Source organism: Phalacrocorax carbo, chromosome 1 (assembly GCF_963921805.1).
Source record: "Phalacrocorax carbo chromosome 1, bPhaCar2.1, whole genome shotgun sequence".
Taxonomy (NCBI): Eukaryota; Metazoa; Chordata; class Aves; order Suliformes; family Phalacrocoracidae; genus Phalacrocorax; species Phalacrocorax carbo.
The window spans coordinates 34,364,604-34,381,134 of record NC_087513.1 but is presented as its reverse complement, the minus strand read 5'-3'; the positions used below and the strand labels follow the sequence as shown (position 1 = coordinate 34,381,134).

The 16,531-nt window shown below is 41.3% G+C and overlaps 1 protein-coding gene across 1 annotated transcript in view; it reads right to left on the bottom strand.

Annotated features, from left to right (window-relative positions):
* Positions 1-16: 16 nt before the first annotated feature.
* Positions 17-16,531, bottom strand: part of ANO6 (anoctamin 6) — an 80,116-nt gene continuing 63,601 nt past the window's right edge. The window contains exons 16-20 of the mRNA XM_064467752.1: positions 13,710-13,840; positions 12,710-12,915; positions 6,493-6,686; positions 5,923-6,028; positions 17-5,002 (exon numbers count right to left, since the gene is read on the bottom strand). Coding sequence (XP_064323822.1) covers positions 4,796-5,002; positions 5,923-6,028; positions 6,493-6,686; positions 12,710-12,915; positions 13,710-13,840 — 844 coding nt within the window. The 3' untranslated portion in view covers positions 17-4,795. The remainder of the gene's footprint in view (positions 5,003-5,922; positions 6,029-6,492; positions 6,687-12,709; positions 12,916-13,709; positions 13,841-16,531) is intronic.

Sequence of the window (16,531 nt, the reverse complement as noted above, 5' to 3'; positions counted from 1 at the left end):
TTCAGTACTAGTCACAGTTTAATGGAAGAAGATTGAAAAAGAGGAGAAATATGGAAACTAGACAGGGATGACATTCTAAGAATTCAAATGTAGCATTTGGCAACAGCAGTATCATTCATGGAAAAACAAACAATGCTAATCAACATCAGATGTATTGTTATTTTAAAATACACTTTTTTAATGGCAATAAATATAAAGACATCTTAACATTCAGAAACTAATAGCAAACATTCTTAGAAAAAATACAAAAAAATACATTCTTACATTCTGAATTTTATAAACATACATGGAGTCTAAAACAGTAGCGATGGTCTGTAATTCACGGTGCTTGTTAAGGCACTGAAATTGTCACTGGTCCAAGTTCACCCTGACCTCTGTACAAAGAAAGAGTCTGGCTTACAAATAAAGTTTAGAAAAGAGTAAAATTGATTCATAGTTTAAAACAAATGTTAATTTTCCCTTCAAGCAGATCTTTAAATATTGTTAAAGTGACGTAGCCTTAAAAAAAAAAAAAGCAAGTTACAAATAGTCATATGTTGGCAGCCGCCCCCCCAACGTTTTGTTCTGATGCCGGCACAGAGCTCCCTGTGCACAAGCAGAGCACATTTCAGCAGTTGGAGGTAGAGGCTACAGAAATTGCACAGGTTAAAAATTCCAGCTATTAAAATGTAATTATTAGGCACTTTCCTAGTTTTCCTCTTCTTTCTCCCTCATTCAGAACTGTGCTGTGAATAACACTGTGCATATGGCAAACTGGACTGAATTCCTGATATAATGTCTTCTGAAGTGAAATGTTACAGCTACATTAGCGAGGAGCGTGGCACTTCAGAAGCAAATCACTAGAGCAAAAAGTTGATGTTGACTAGCTGATGCCCATGCAGTACTCACTACTCTCTTCAGCCAGGTCTGGTTTTAGCTCGCTGGACCTGTCAAAGACCATTAAGTGCATATCTAAAACCTGCCTTCTGGTTCCGTTTAAAACCAAGGGGAATCCAGTCCATGTGCCCTGAGACCAGTCTATAATGGAAAGCACCACTCAGAAGGTGGGGACAAGTGGAAGACTAGTTTCAAAAGCACTCTCTTGAGCTGAACAAAAATGTTAATGTAGAAACACACCCAAAGCTGTTTAGGATTTTATTATGGGAGGAGCCCAAGTCATGGATATACACACTTTGCTGATGTGCCACGTTTTTATTTAAATCATTATTTTAAAGGCAGGAATATAATATCTCGATGACACTGAGGGCCAACCCCTCTCTTTAGGAAACGCTGCCAACTGATGTAAAAAGGGGCAACTGAGAGAGGCCACAGGAACCAAACGAGGAGCAGAAGACGCAGGCACTCCTGGAAATCAGCCTTAAACTCTGCCACTGCTCACAGTGCGACCCCAGGCAAGGCACTTAATTCCTTTGTTTCCTAGTCTCTTTACCTCCCAAAGAGGGCAATACATGCTTCCTTAAAACCAAATAATTACCTGAAACGGTCCATTTTGTGCTGCATTGTTTTTCCTTTATCACAGGATGCCTCCTTGCCTGCCCCAGCCCTCCAACACCGCACCTGAAAGGGTGTTTAAGGCACACTGGCACTGTCATCACTGACAGGGGTATGAAAATGGCATCTCAGCTGACACAACTGCAGATAGGGAAGAGCCAGTTCAAAGCTAAAATCAAAAGCTCCAAGTCCGCAAAGAGTTGACTGGCCTTTCTAACTAAACTAATTTTGCACAGCAAAATCCTGAGTACTTCCCTAAAATCGTTCCATGAAAAGTTTTTTTTGACAAAAATTTGTTTTAAACAGGAGTTTGGTATACTATGCAGTGACAGGACCGGAGGCAATGGGCACAAACTGAAGCACAGGAGGTTCCCTGTGAACATCAAGAAACACTTCGCTGTGAGGGTGACAGAGCACTGGCACAAGTTGCCCAGGGAGGTCATGGAGTCTCCATCCTTGGAGATACTGAAAAGCCATCTGGACATGATCCTGGGCAGCCTGCTCTTGGTGGCCTTGCCTAAGCAGGGGTGTTGGATCGGGTGACCTCCAGAAGTCCTTTCCAACCCCAGTCATCCTGTGATCATAGAATCATAGAATGTTATGGGTTGGAAGAGACCTTTAGAGGTCATTTAGTCCAACCGCCCTGCAATGAGCAGGGACATCTTCAACTAGACCAGGTTGCTCAGAGCCCCGTCCAACCTGACCTTGAATGTTTCCAGGGATGGGGCATCTGCCACCGCTCTGGGCAACCTGTTCCAGTGTTTCACCACCCTCATTGTAAAAAATTTTTTCCTTACATCCAGTCTAAATCTACCTACCCTCCTTTTGTTTAAAACCATTACCCCTTCTCCTGTCACTACAGGCCTTGCTAAAGAGATTTTCCGCATCCTTCCTGTTGTCCCGCTTTAAGTACTGAAAGGCCTCAATAAGGTCTCCCCACAGCCTTCTCTTCTCCAGGCTGAACAGCCCCAACTCTCTCAGCCTGTCCTCACAGGAGAGGTGCTCCAGCCCTCAGAACATTTTTGTGGCTTTTCTCTGGACCCCCTCCAACAGGCCCATGTCCTTCCCTTGTTGAGGGCTCCAGAGCTGGATGCAGCCCTCCAGGTGGGGGTCTCACCAGAGCGGAGTAGAGAAGCAGAATCACCTCCTGCGACCCACTGGCCACTCTTGTTTTGATGCAGCCCAGGATGCCCAGATCCAGCGAAAAGATCAAAGCAGTGTTGAGGGGATAGATTTTGATAAGAAATTCTGTCTCGTTTAGAAACTTCTGAGTGTTTGTCCATCTGCCCAATTTATATTTGCTTCCTGGTAAATAAAGACTTGTCAGGATTCTGACAAAATCAAAATAAATGGCAAAGGGTAGAAATCCCTGTGCAAAGAAGCACTGGTTCCATTGCTTCTCCGGTTGACTGTCATTTATCATTACAGTCTACCTTGTTTTTCTGTCCTGCATCTTTTCTTCTTCAGGTGATGATGTCTGGACAAAGTTTTCTGGGCATTATAATGAGTAAGCTTCAGTCCTTCAGTGTCAGAAATGCAAGTGGTTCTCTGGAGCCTTTTTGTTTCTTTCTTTCATCTTTCCTCGATTTTTGAACCAAGCTTTCCTCTCACGTTCTTCTGTGCAGTCATGCAAAGTCTTGCTGAGTGAAAGCTGGGGTATCATGACTTCTGAAAGGACTCCCTTCATGTGCTACCTCTTCTGGTTTAAATGTTGCCATTTCAAAGGATAGGCCTGAGGTACGCAGCAGTAAGTATTTGGAAGTTTTTCTACAAAATTCAGACATTTGATTCCTTCTGATTATTAATGGGATAAGATACATCTTACACATGCTACTTAGTTTCTGCAAATGAACTTCCTAATATGCAAAAAGCTATATGAATAATCTGCCTAAAAGTTCTGCATATCTTTTACATTTAAGAAGAGTACAAAATGACAAACACAACAGTAATCACCTAGTTTACAGAGTACAGGAATATTTTTGCTTCTTTAACAAGATGTTGGTTTTCAGAATTTGTAGAAATTGGTCCACTAAAACTGATAAAAGTTAATAATCTGGAATATCACTGCTGCAGACGCAAAATGGAGCTCTACATACATGTTTAATCTGTAATTCCCTGAATCCCACTTTGCAACTGGAGCCAAAATAGCCAAGCAGATCTGCCTAATTTGAAGATGACTGATGGCTCTGGCACATGCATCCACACCTCTAACATCTTTCCTAGTTACTTAAAGCTTTGTAACACGGTTAAGGCTTATTAAATGGTTTATTCCGACCTCCGCTTTCAAAAGATTCATGGTCTTGTCAGAATTCACTTTATCACGCAAAGTTGTATCACAGCAGGTCCAGCTGCACATTCTTCCTGTGTTGAAATCTATCAGGGAAGAGCACGATGCCTCTGGTGTGGGAGAAATGCAAAAGACAGCCCTCCACAAATATTGATTTAGTATGTGAAAAGACTTTTAACACTCATTGCTGTTACAGGTAGGAGACCTTCAAGGCTATGGTCATTCAGAGCAGAATGGGCAACTGAACTAATGAAAGTACATTGACTGGGGAAAGATAAAATGCCTGAGTTTTCTACTCACTTGGAGTGCTGTAAAGTCAGTTTGTACGCATTGATTTCAAAGGCAATTCTCCTATTTACACAGAGATTGATGAACAGGATGGGCTTACAGTCCTGCTGCTTCTTGTGATCCAAGTCCATGATTAACCAAAATATCTTGTTATCCATTTAAGTCTCAGTATGCATAGCTAATTCAGTGTAGCACACAACAGCATTCAGTATGTCTATTCCAATGGCTTAACGACATGATTTTTAGTTGTATTTTCCTTCTCTTTCCTTCGTGTTTTGGCTTTTCCTCTTCAGTTTATAGGTGGGGTTTGCATTAGCAAGTAATCAAAACTCCTTCAGAAGATGTGATGGTATCCTTACAACAAATCATTCTTGTTCTTAAGGTTTTATTCAAATCAAAAAAGAGATCTAATAGCCAATGCCCAAATAAAATGGAAAGCACTCTATTTGAGTATTTGAGAATAAATCTGCATCATCTTAAAGTGATAAATAACTTTTATTTTTATGTGTTAAAAAATATGTCCTACTAAAGCTGTTTAAAAAATTGGTAACTCTTATCTGAGTCACAGTGGTTGGATTTGTCCAAGGGAAACAGGTAAATGAGCTGGTAACAGTTGCAAGAAACAATGTTTCGTATAGGAAATTAATCCAAAGTGTTTGATTAGCTATTGGTAATATCTGGACAAGTATTAGTTGGCTAAATACTGTTATACCACACACAAAAAAGTACTTATTCAGCTTTAGGGAAGAATGTGCTGTCTACTCCTTTGATAATTTTGTTGGCTATTTTCCCCATGGTTTTTTTCACAACTTTGAGATCATTCTCATGCAAGAGTTTCTGTGTCAGGTACTTCTCTCGTTTGACCTTGCTTTTGGTCTTTTGTGATACATCCGGAATTACGTATGAAATAATAAACTTCACAAAGTATATGACATGCTGGGGAAGGTGAAAATGAAAAAATGTCATTCAAGCTGAACAGGACATTATTATTATTATAAATGAAATGTCACATTATCTCTTAAGACTCTGAGCTGGTTCTGTACCGGTATCCATCACAGTGGAACAGTATTTTAAAAAGTAGGCATGACTAATGAATAGAATAATTGTCTGATAAACAAGAATTTCTGATTTCCTAATCCTGATATTAACAAGGACTTCTCTGCCTGCTTTGGGGGAGCCCTGGTACCCAGTGCTTACCCCCTGCATGGAAATATTTGTTACATTTTCTTTTAAAATTGGTTTAGGTTTGTTCAAATGACTCTGGGGCAGTAGAATTTTCTCTGCTATGGGAACTCTGGTCTAACCAGTTGCACCTTTCTGATGACTTCAGTAGCCTCTGGATCAGGCCCTAAGTACATTTTATAATTAAATAATACCTAATGTTTCTCTCCCTTCATCTTGGACCGACTCCCATCTTTTGTAAGACCAAGAAGGAGCAATTGCTTTTTGAGGCTCATCTTGAGACTGACCTCCTGCAGTGACTGTTTTTATACACTTCATTCTGCTAGTGTACATGTATTATATACGTATTCATGAGGCAGCGCGCAAACTTCCTCTAAGTATATGTAAAAATATTTTTGGTGTTAACTGTCCCTTCTATTTCTGATACTAAAGTCATTTCACAGTTCTTGGGAAAACAAACTGCAGACACATGGGGCAATCCTGTGTTGACGTCATGACTTCAGAGACGTCTTTTTCTGACAGTGCTACACTTCATTTACATCTCCCAAGCTCTTGCCCATGCTAGCACACATCGCCAGCTGACAGCTGTGTCTGAACAGAATGTCTTCAAAGGATTTTCTGCATGGAGTGAAGAGAAGTTTAAATAAGTAACGCTCAAACCCCCGTACACTTACCTCCATGACAATGATGAAAGCCAGCTTGGCTGCAATGACGTGCCAGTAGTATATGTTATGCTCATATTGGTGCTGGTGACCAGGAGGGTAGCGGAGATCCCGATATCTGAAAGCAATGTAGGAAAGTCAGGAACTAGTCTCAGGCATCTCTGCAGTAAGGCACTGTGGCCAGAGGATGGAGCAAGACATATCCCTGTTTAATGCATCCAGGAACAGTTAGCTGCACATAACTACAGTAATGGGTAAACTTTGTACCTGCAGAATAAGCTATATTTGGCTGAAATGTCCTTTTTTATTTCCCCCTACTGTATTAAAAATTACTTATAAAAATTTGAAGTGTTTTTTTTTTGAAGACTATCAATTATGAGAAAAACCAAATAAAGTAAGTATTTTCTGAGTAGCACAAACTTATGGGTGATTACTTCCACTCAGTTCTGCCGTTCAAAATATTCTGGCTTTTACTGTGCTTTAACATTCTTACTGGATATTGTTAACTGAATTAGATGATCTAGATATTAAAAAAATACATTTATTCTTCTCATTGGAAAAGAATTGTTATTTGACACTTGCCTGCATGTCGTTTGGTTCCAAGGGGAAAATGGCTTGCTTGCACTCTTGAAGTCTGATGTATTGAAGATAGAAAGTGTACTGTTTATATATCCTTTCATAGTGTGACTGCTGTGACTCCCATAAGGAGGGACTGAAAAGGACCAGTAATAAACCAGACGAGGAATCATGTCAGATGTAAAAGCAATTATCATAGCCTGCATTTCAGAAAAAGAAGACAAAAAAGCAGAGTAGCGTTTAAGAAATAAGCCTTAATATGTATGGCTTTGCCATGTACTTAGTATCTCAAAAGTTACAGTGTGAGCTAAAAATAGAAAATACGTGCTTTTCCAGTCAGTGGTTCCCTCTGTAAATGAGCATGTAGTCACTCTTGGGCATAAAACAATCTCTTTCTGGAATGTGCATTCTGTATGGTTTTTAAATTATGTTAGCTCTGCTGGATACCTACAAAACGTTATACCATAATGCACTTTTTTCCTCATGAGCACGCAGTGGAGGTCAGCAGCCAAACTCACCTTAAGGTACACTGAGGTAACCCTCAGCAAACGTGCTTGCTATTAGATGTACTTATGAGATGCTTAAAGAAATCCTGCCTGATGAAACTCATGGAAACAATGGAAGAGTCATTCAATAATAGAAAATTAAATTTCACCAGGAAGCCTGAGGTTTGAGTACAAGAATTAAATAAATTATATATATAGCTGATTCACCTCTGACCCTAGAAACATCCCACTCTTTCTGAGGTACTAGCCAGCCCAAATTAATCTTGGCAGTTGTTGCCTCATAAGTTTTGGTGTCAGTACATGTGGAAACTGCTCTTGATGCCAAGATAATTTTTTTAGCAGCAGCTGCACAGTGCCGTTTTACATATGACGTGACCATTTGTTTTTATCTAGCTCCCTAGGGAGTCCCTGTCCTACTCTGTCTGCTACTTACAAACTGGGTAGGATCCGTGGGTTTGTTGTGGGAAGTCTTTTCTAAACTCATGAACTTCCCAAAACATCCCACTCTGGAGGACAGGCTAACTATGTTTAATCCAATCTCCTCCTCTGCTATTGCAAATGCAGAAGGTTTCCCTGTGAGGAAGACTTTCCACTGGCAGGATCTGCAGCTGAGCGCCTAGCAAGAAGCTGCCCAGCCAATTCATGACGACAGGCATCTCTGTGCCCAGCACCTAAGAAGGAGTGACGAGCTGCACTCCAGGGCTGAAAGAGAAGTCTTTTGTCCCACCACAGGGGAAAGAAACACTTGACAACATGGATGGAAGGAACCAGGGTAGACACACTGAGGAAAAAGGCGTGAAGTAGAGATCTAAGGGAAGAGAAGGGAAGCTTAGGCAGAAATGCATAAAAAGGGCAGAAAAAAGCCATAGGAAAGGTGTGGGACAGAAGAAGGGGCAAAGTTAAGCAGTAGTGGATAACAGAAGAGCATAAGAGCCGGCTAATGTCTGTATTTTATTCCCCTTCATGCCAGTCTGCAATTCATGAAGTCTGTATTTCCTTATTTTCATGAGATGGGGCAAAAATTGTCCATCTTCATGCAGCATTCCCCACAAGACAGCCCTAACCTGAGGAGGTGTTTGTAACAGTTGAAAAAAAAGGGAAGGGAAGAGAGGAGAAAGATAAAAAAACAACTGCAGACACCTCTTCTGCAGTTCCTCAAAGAACGCTTTGGTGGCAGTGCTAGCTAAAACAACCACCCTCCCTCCTGCCCTTGCCTCCGGCAGTTCACTCATGCATTCATACAGCCATGCAGCAGATCTGCTCAGGGCACTGATCTGGTGGGGAATCCTGTCCAAATGCACTCCTTGATCTGGTTCATCCTATGCTTGTCAAAGTGCTGGTGTCAGCACAGAACAAGAGAGAGGAACAAGGGTGAAAGACAGGAAGGGGAAAGGACAAGGAGCTGAAAAGGGTGCAAGACCCACCCCACCTCAAGTAGCACCACTGCCAAATGTTGGGCACTACTGTAATGTCTTACCTTTAGAAGTACTTTGAAGTACCTGAGAAGCTAAACTCTAGTTAAAACAACAGTTGCGGAAAAAAAAAGACTTGAGATTGAGACTGTGGTCCAAAATCTATCTTTGATTCTTCGGAATATTGTTACAATTTAGTTCAGCTGAAAGAAAGTTAATTTGGTTGATAAGAAAAGGGAGGCATCTTAAGACTAAAATAAACTTGTTCAAAGTTTTCAAGGATAAGATTTTTTTTTTTGTACAGTACTCTGGCTTAAATCAAATGTAGTTGGCATGCACTTTTAAAACCTGTTTTTAAGCATTACATGCCAGTGTGCAATGAAGTTAAAATTATGTGTTGTTTATATTTGCACGCAGAGTAGGTGGTTTTGGCTGACAAGAAATATATATTACTGTGTCTTGCAGTTGCAGGGAGAAGACCTCACACCTAAATTACTCTGTTTTTAACTCAAGTACAAGCACAGAAAGTTTTAGTTAAATATAATTTCTTTCTGTTCATTAGCTCATCCAGGCAGACCATAAATGCACTAATAGCAACCGAACAGTAAGGCAAAAAAAAAAATCCCTTCTCCCTTTGGACCAAACAAGTTTGATGCTCCTTCTGTGTATCATTTAGAAAGATGCTGGAATACAGTCTTTACACAACTTAATATTTGCTCTTACTGAATTTTTTCGCAAGGCCCCTGGTCTCTCATCATCCTAAATCTGAACCCTGTCCCACTCTCCTCCCTCTCTTGGAATGATCTCCAGATGTGCTCCAGAGAGCTGCAAGGACAGATAATGCGAAACCTAATCCTACGGCATCCTCTCAAGGTAAAAGCCTTTTTCCTCCTGAGTTATGGGCTGCGTTTCAGAGTTGCACTGGAGAACTACAAACAAACAGCACATTCTCTGCTTCCCAAGCTTTACTGCACACAGATTTCCATTTATACCATAACTAATTAAAATCAGTCTTCAAATCAACGACAGATGCTTTGGTATCACGCAACAAGCCCAGTGCCTGAGTGGTAAGTTGCAAAACTGGTGGTTTTGTGCAAAAGTTGCTTGCAAGCTACTAGCAGGTGTTCCAAAGGTAATGCATGAAGGAGAAGATGATACACTACCGAAGTCTAATCATCTGTAACAAGTCACATGGAAAAGAAGAAACAGTTTCTGTGTACTAAAGAAAAATCAAGGAAGGGATGATAAATGAAGACTGATGGCCTATATTAGGTCCTCGATGTCAAACAAGAAAAAAACATACTTAAAGGAAGAAAACAGCTTCTAGCATTTGACCTAGTATATGGCTTTATAGCCCACACTTCATTAGCAAGAAATACTGATCTCTTCGAGGTCCTTTCAACACCTGCAGCAGGGCCTTTTGAACATGACAGTCTCTGGTGCTGTGCTCCTCACATGCTAATAGCCCCACCAACGACAGTGGCAAATGCACTACATTCACACTGACATTGACTCTACCTAACACGTGAGACCTTCAGAAAGGATGACTCTAAAAGAAACATGCCTGCAGTTAACAGTCATATGAACATTGGGATTGAGTGCCTGTCAAGGAGGACAGAGAGTAAAACCAAGCTGTCAATATACTTTTGCACATTGAGGACTCCATGTTTTCAGCAATGCCTTGAGGAGTATAGCACATAAGGAGGAATTCGGAGTGAAAAAATGTTGCAAAGCTCCAGTTAGCCTCAGGTGGGTTGTGAATGGACAGCCATAGGCACCTAAAACTATTGCAGGGTCATTTTTCTGCAGAATCAGGGAATTATCAGGGAATAAATATATTCCTAACAGAAGCCTACATGAATCTGAGTCACTGCAAGGTCACCAAAGCCACTTTAACTCCGCCCTGAATATCAGAAGGACTATTACTAAGGTACTCGTAACCATATTTTAAAGTAATCTTAAATGTATATCCAACTTTTTATTTCCTAGTGGTATTACCAGACCCAGCTGGACTGACTGTTAGCTTGTCCAATACCATAACATATTTCTTTTTCTTCCAGGGCACCAGAAACTTCTTTGCCTTTTATTTTATAAGTTTTGTAGCAGCATAGTTCAGAAAAAGATATTGATGCACCAGTGAGGTTAACTCTACTGTGATATAGCAATGCTTCATCTGGGAATTTGCACTGCCTCCATAATTATCTGGGAGAGTTATTCTTAACAATTTTTTTACGCAGGCACTGAAACAAGAGAGTCTTGAAGTATCTCTGGTGCCACCTAACATTTCTAACAGTCTGAACGTGTATTACCAAAGTTGCATAATTTCTTTTTTAAATTTTAACATCAGATTTACTACTAGGCCTTGGATGTTTCCCATGCCCATGGAACAGCTGGATTTGTGTTTGGCTTGCCTCAGCAGAGCAGTGCAAAACAGCTGGAGCATATGCTCTAGCTCATTGTCTGTCTCCCAGATTGTCTTGCAAATTTTCCATCTTCAAGTTCCCTTTTTTCTTCTGACATTTCTCTGTACGTAATTCTCTGCCCTTACGTACTCCTGAGTCTCCTCTCTACATCCAAGCTATGTTTACCATACCTGTTGGATTGCTATAGTGTGAAATAAAGTTCTGAAAAATAATGGCCATTTTGGGAGACCTTAAAATACTTGAAAATACATCTGGTAATTGAGGTTGACATATAAAATTTTCCTAATCACTGAAATCCACCCCGGAATCCTATTTCTATAATGAAAACAGGCTACTGAGAAGATGATAAGCCAGTAGGCAGTCAGGTCATGGAAGCTCATCTTCCCATTATTCAAAAATAGCCTCATCTTTCCAGGAGCAAAATGAAAACTTTTAAAAGTGGGGAGGAAAAAAGAGAGTGTGATATGCAGGGACACTCATCTGGGTGTGGGAAGAGAAGATACACATACCTGTCCCATTATTTCTGAAAAGCAGAACCCCTGGGATTGAGACCCCAGACAGACCAGCCAGGCACCTAATGGCTAGAGAAGGTGCCCAAGATACAGGAAAATAAGTTCATGCCCTTATTTAAATTTAAATTGCTCTTTTACTTGAATTAAGTCCCCTAACTATTAGGTTAGCATCTATGGTAGAGTGCTCAGCTCTGTCTCCCTTCTCTTACCCAAAGTCCACCATTCTCCAAACAGGCAGAGCCTCCTGTGAAAGCTTGGACTAAGATGAACTCTTGTTTTCAGACTCAACTGCTTTCTGCAGAAACTCGTTCTGAGTGCAATAAGGTACTGTTACTGCAAGGATGAGGTCCTTGGGGAAGTGACTACCTTTAAGTGTGTCAGAAAGAATCTCTGATCTCACTGATAACAGTCGAAAATGGTGAGCTTGTTGAAAAAGGCTATTAACCATGGAGAGTCTGTGGTGTTACTGTCCCCGCAGAGGAAACCATTGGTCACTGCTCTTTTGAGAAAGGCCAGCAGTGGGATTTTTTTTTGAAAGATAATACATATAAGCTACTGTTTAAGAATAAGCAATCAAATAATTCACAGTAATAAAGTCCAATGGATTATTTTTCTCCCCACAACGCAGCCTATGTATAAGACCATGGTGAATTAATGATATAGGAAATTCGAAAGGTCTGAATTTCATTCCTAGGAGTATATTAATGCGGAAAAAAAAAGTTCTTCTAAATGTTTTAAAGAAACTCTTTTAAAATTAATTTTAAATCCAACTGAAAAACAGATTAATTTGCAAATTCTCAGAAAAATTCATTCTGATCTCAAAAGGTAAGTGCTGCAATTTTGAGTACACATTATATTTTTAGAGTACACAAGAAAGAAGCTGAATTTCTGTTTTAAGTGAAAAATTGCTTAAGGCCAAATTCAAATACATAGGCATGACCACAAGAATTGTAAGAATTAGAAGCAACAATCAGTTACAACTTAGCTAAGCTGCAACCTAATTTTTTTCAAAATTCATGCATTTAGCTGTAAACTGTCTGGAAAGATTTCTGTACTACATGCTACAGTTTTGGGAAAGATGTGCTTCACATGGAAGGATAGTCCTCATATGTAACAGATTTTTTCTGAAGACTCTAGCAACTCTAAATAAAATTCCTTTTTCTTTATATATAATATTTTAGACAGTAGCCATATTCTGTTGCCAAAACATCTGGAAAGTAAGTGAGAACTTAATAGAGGCTATGAGTGATGCTCATAATTCATTTAGGATCATTGAAGTGCTTCATTGCCACATTTGGCATTCGCATGTTCGGATGTAACACCTGCAGCGAAGGCATTTTCCCCTTCGCAGTTGCTGGCCCAGTACTTACGTTGGTGATCACTGCCAGAATGGCTATGCCTTGCATGATGGGCTGCCAGGCACCAATGTCCTGTGCCTTCTGTGGAACCATGCGCCTGAACTGGGTCGTCAGCTTCCATGCATCCAACCGGATTTCCAACATGTTGTTAATAAGAGCCAGAAGAGGAGCGAGGGGGAACGATGCCACAAACAGAGTGACAAAGCCAAACTGTATAACTGTCAAAGGGAGAGGTTACATACATTGATGAAGCTTTCACTTACTGGAGATAAGCATATATTAGCACATATACTTTATATGCTCCAACTGTGGGAGAGACAAGAAAGAGTAGCTGAGTTCCTAGCAAATCTTATGCATGGAAAGATAAGAGCACAACAATACTGAAAACACCTGCTAGGTGGAGGGACAGAAAAATGTTACCAGTCACAGTACATGAAAAGGAACTATTCAGGGTATTTAAACATCCTTTTCCTTCTTATGTCTTCATCACGAAGACTTGGAAATCTAATGACTACCTGTATCGGTGCTGTACCGGAAAGCCTGAACTGACAACCATGTTATTGGTGTCTGGGTGCTGCCACAAGTACGCTGGCAATGCTGTGACAGAATGGATGGTGGCAACAAACCGGAGATATGCCAGGTCCCAAGAGACCAGCACCAAGTACTAGTGACTGCAGATCTCCGTCAGAGCAGTCTGACGCAGGGCTCTGCCATCCAACATCAGAACGTGGCAGGGGTCTGCCTTCTGGATGCATTTCTCAGAGGACAGGGCAAAGAAGCAGCAGTTGTCCTCCCTGTATAACCACATGCTGCTTCCTAGTTATAAATTGGATTGAGGTGAGGGTGCTTAATAAAAGCTTGCAAAACTATCTATAATGGCTCATCAAAACTTGCCTTGGAAAACATTCATTTCTCCTCTATCAACTTATTAAGCATTGCTTGTATGAAGATTTTCTTTAAAGCATGTTTGTATCCAGCAGGGATCCCAAATCCAAACTAAACTGCCACTTACCCATTTCAAGATACTCATAAAACAGTCCAAGTTTTCCAATGGGCTGCAGGTGGTAGTCCTGTTCCCAGCGTGGAACAACTTTTTCTGATCTAGCAGCTGCGCAGTATCTTCCGATTAGATTTTTAACCCAACTATCAGACAGGGAGAAAAAGACCACTAACATTGGTAAAATAACCTAAGAAGTCCAGTAAATGGAAAAAATTCACATTTGTGCTGTTAGAGCTTTGAACAGCAGATTTAGTTATTCTTGAATTACTGAAAACTTCCTTCAAACGTGAGTATAATCTTCTGTTGCCTTATCCTGAAAGCAGTTATTTACAACCATAAATAAGACTTTAAAAGGGAAATATATCAGAATCATAGTGATTTATACTTATGTTGTACAGGTGAATGACCACATAAAATTCAGGGTAACAAAAACCCAAGTTAAATGTAGCCCTGTGGTTAGACAGATTAATTCCTTCTGATCACAAAATTCATCAGATCCTAGAATGGTTGAGGTTGGAAGGCACCTCTGGAGGTCATCTGGTCCAACACCCCTGCTCAAACAGGGACACCTACAGCCGGTTGCCCAGGATTGTGTCCAGTTGGCTTTTGAATATCTCCAAGGATGGAGACTCCACAGCCTCCCTGGGCAATTTCTGCCAGTGCTTGGTCACCCTCACTGTAAAAAGGTGTTTCCTGATGTTCAGAGGGAACCTCCTGTGCTTCAGTTTGTGCTCAGTGCTGCTGGTCCTGTCACTGGGCATTAGTCACTGAGATTAGTCTGGCTCCTTCTTTCTTCTCACCCTTCAGGTATTTGTACACATTGATGAGATCCCCCTGAGCCTTCTCTTCTCCAGGCTGAACAGCCCCAGCTCTCTCAGCCTCTCTTAATACGTGTGGTGCTCCAGTACCTTAATCATCCTTGTGGCTCTTTGCTGGACTTTATTCAGTGTGACCATGTCTCTCTTGTACTGGGGGGGCCAGAACTGGATACAGCAGTCCAGGTGTGGCCTCCCCAGGGCTGACTAGAGGGGAAGGATCACCTCCCTCAACCTGCTGGCAATACTCCTCCTAATGCAGCTGAGGAATGCTCGGATGCATTAGCCTTCTTTGCTGCAGGGGCACATTGATGGCTCATGTTGAACTTGGTGTCCACCAGGATACCCAGGCCCTTTTCTGCCAAGTTGCTTTCTAGCTGGGTGGCCCCCAGCATATACTGGTGCATGGGGTTGTTCTTCCCCAGGCACAGGACTTTGCAATTCCCCTTGCTGAATTCCGTGAGGTTCTTATCAGCCCATTTGTCCAGTCTGTCAAGGTCCCTCTGGGTGGTAGCACAACCCTCTGACTTATCAGTTTGGTATCATCAGCAAACTTGCTGAGGCTGCACTCTTCCCACACCCAGATCATTAATGAAGATGTTAAACAGGACAGGACCCAGTACTGATCCCTGGGGCACACCACTAGTGACTAGCCTCCAACCAGACTTCATACTGCTGATCACCACCCTCTGGGCCTGGCCATTCAGCCAGTTTACAGTCTACCTCACTGTCTGCTCATCCAACCCATACTTCAACAGCTTCTCTATGAGACTTTTGTGGAAGACAGTGTCGACAGTCTTACTGAAGTCGAGTTAGACAATATCCACCGCTCTCCCCTCTCCCCTCATCTACTGATCCAGTCATTTCCCCACAGAAGGTTAGCAGGTTGGTCAACCATGACTCCCCCATGATGAATCCATGCTGACTACTCCTGTTGACTTTCTTGTCCCTCATGGGCCTGGAAATGGCTTCTAGGACTAGCTGCTCCTTCACCTTCCCAGGGATTGAGGTGAGGTTGATGTCATCTGAAAGGCTTGCATGAGCATTTAAGAAAACTGATAAATTGGCTGTAGCCATTTTCAGCAAAGAGCCATATTAAAAAAAGGGGTGTGGGGGCGAATGTCTATTAACAGAGAAAAAAACAAAATTATTCTCTTTATACTTGAGGAATGAGAGAGCAGTTAAAAACCAGATCCAGAAGTGATACCCAGCATTTCAACACCTAAATGTTACTTGTCACCCTGGGAAGTGAATTAAAAATTCTGGTCAGATTAATATATTTGCTGTACACAGAAGGGGGAGTCAGTTGTCTATGGCTGGAACTGACATCTGCAGGCATGCTCAGTCTAGGGACCCTTCCCCAGGTGAAAGAAGATGGTGAAAAGAAGGATGGGTCTGTAGACCTGCAACCAGCAGCATATACGGATCATTGCGGTCTGGAGGAACTGTATCTCGGCAGAGCACCCTAGCCTCAACCCTACACAGTATTTATGACACCCACTTCAGGGTCAACATGCAGCAGGGGAGCACAATTCATGGGCTTGGAAGAGCCATGGCCAGAGGGAATACATTGCTGTGAGCTGGTGCTTATGGCATTCAAGAGGGCATGAGCAAACTGGGAGTTCCCTACTCCAAGCAACGCAACAGCCACTGAGCAGCATAAAATAAAGAACAAGTCCTGGGAGAAAGAACAGAGTCCTGGATAGTATCTTAACCCAAATTAAATGGAGGGCATTCATGGTTAGCTCTTTGCTTATTGTTTACATTAGAACATGACTTTCCAGAGATCTGCCCCACTGAAAGAGAACATACAGGCACTATGAATGTCAAATATGACTCTAAAACTAAACAATTTAAATTAGTATCTTATGCATGATTTTTAAAAGCCCAGTGTATAACAATAAATCATTCCACTCAATATCAAGCAACAGTATTTAGTTTAATATTTTCAGAGCTTCTATTGCCTCAGTTTTAAGTATCCAACCTGAAACACATTGACTCTGATTTGCAGAGGAAGGA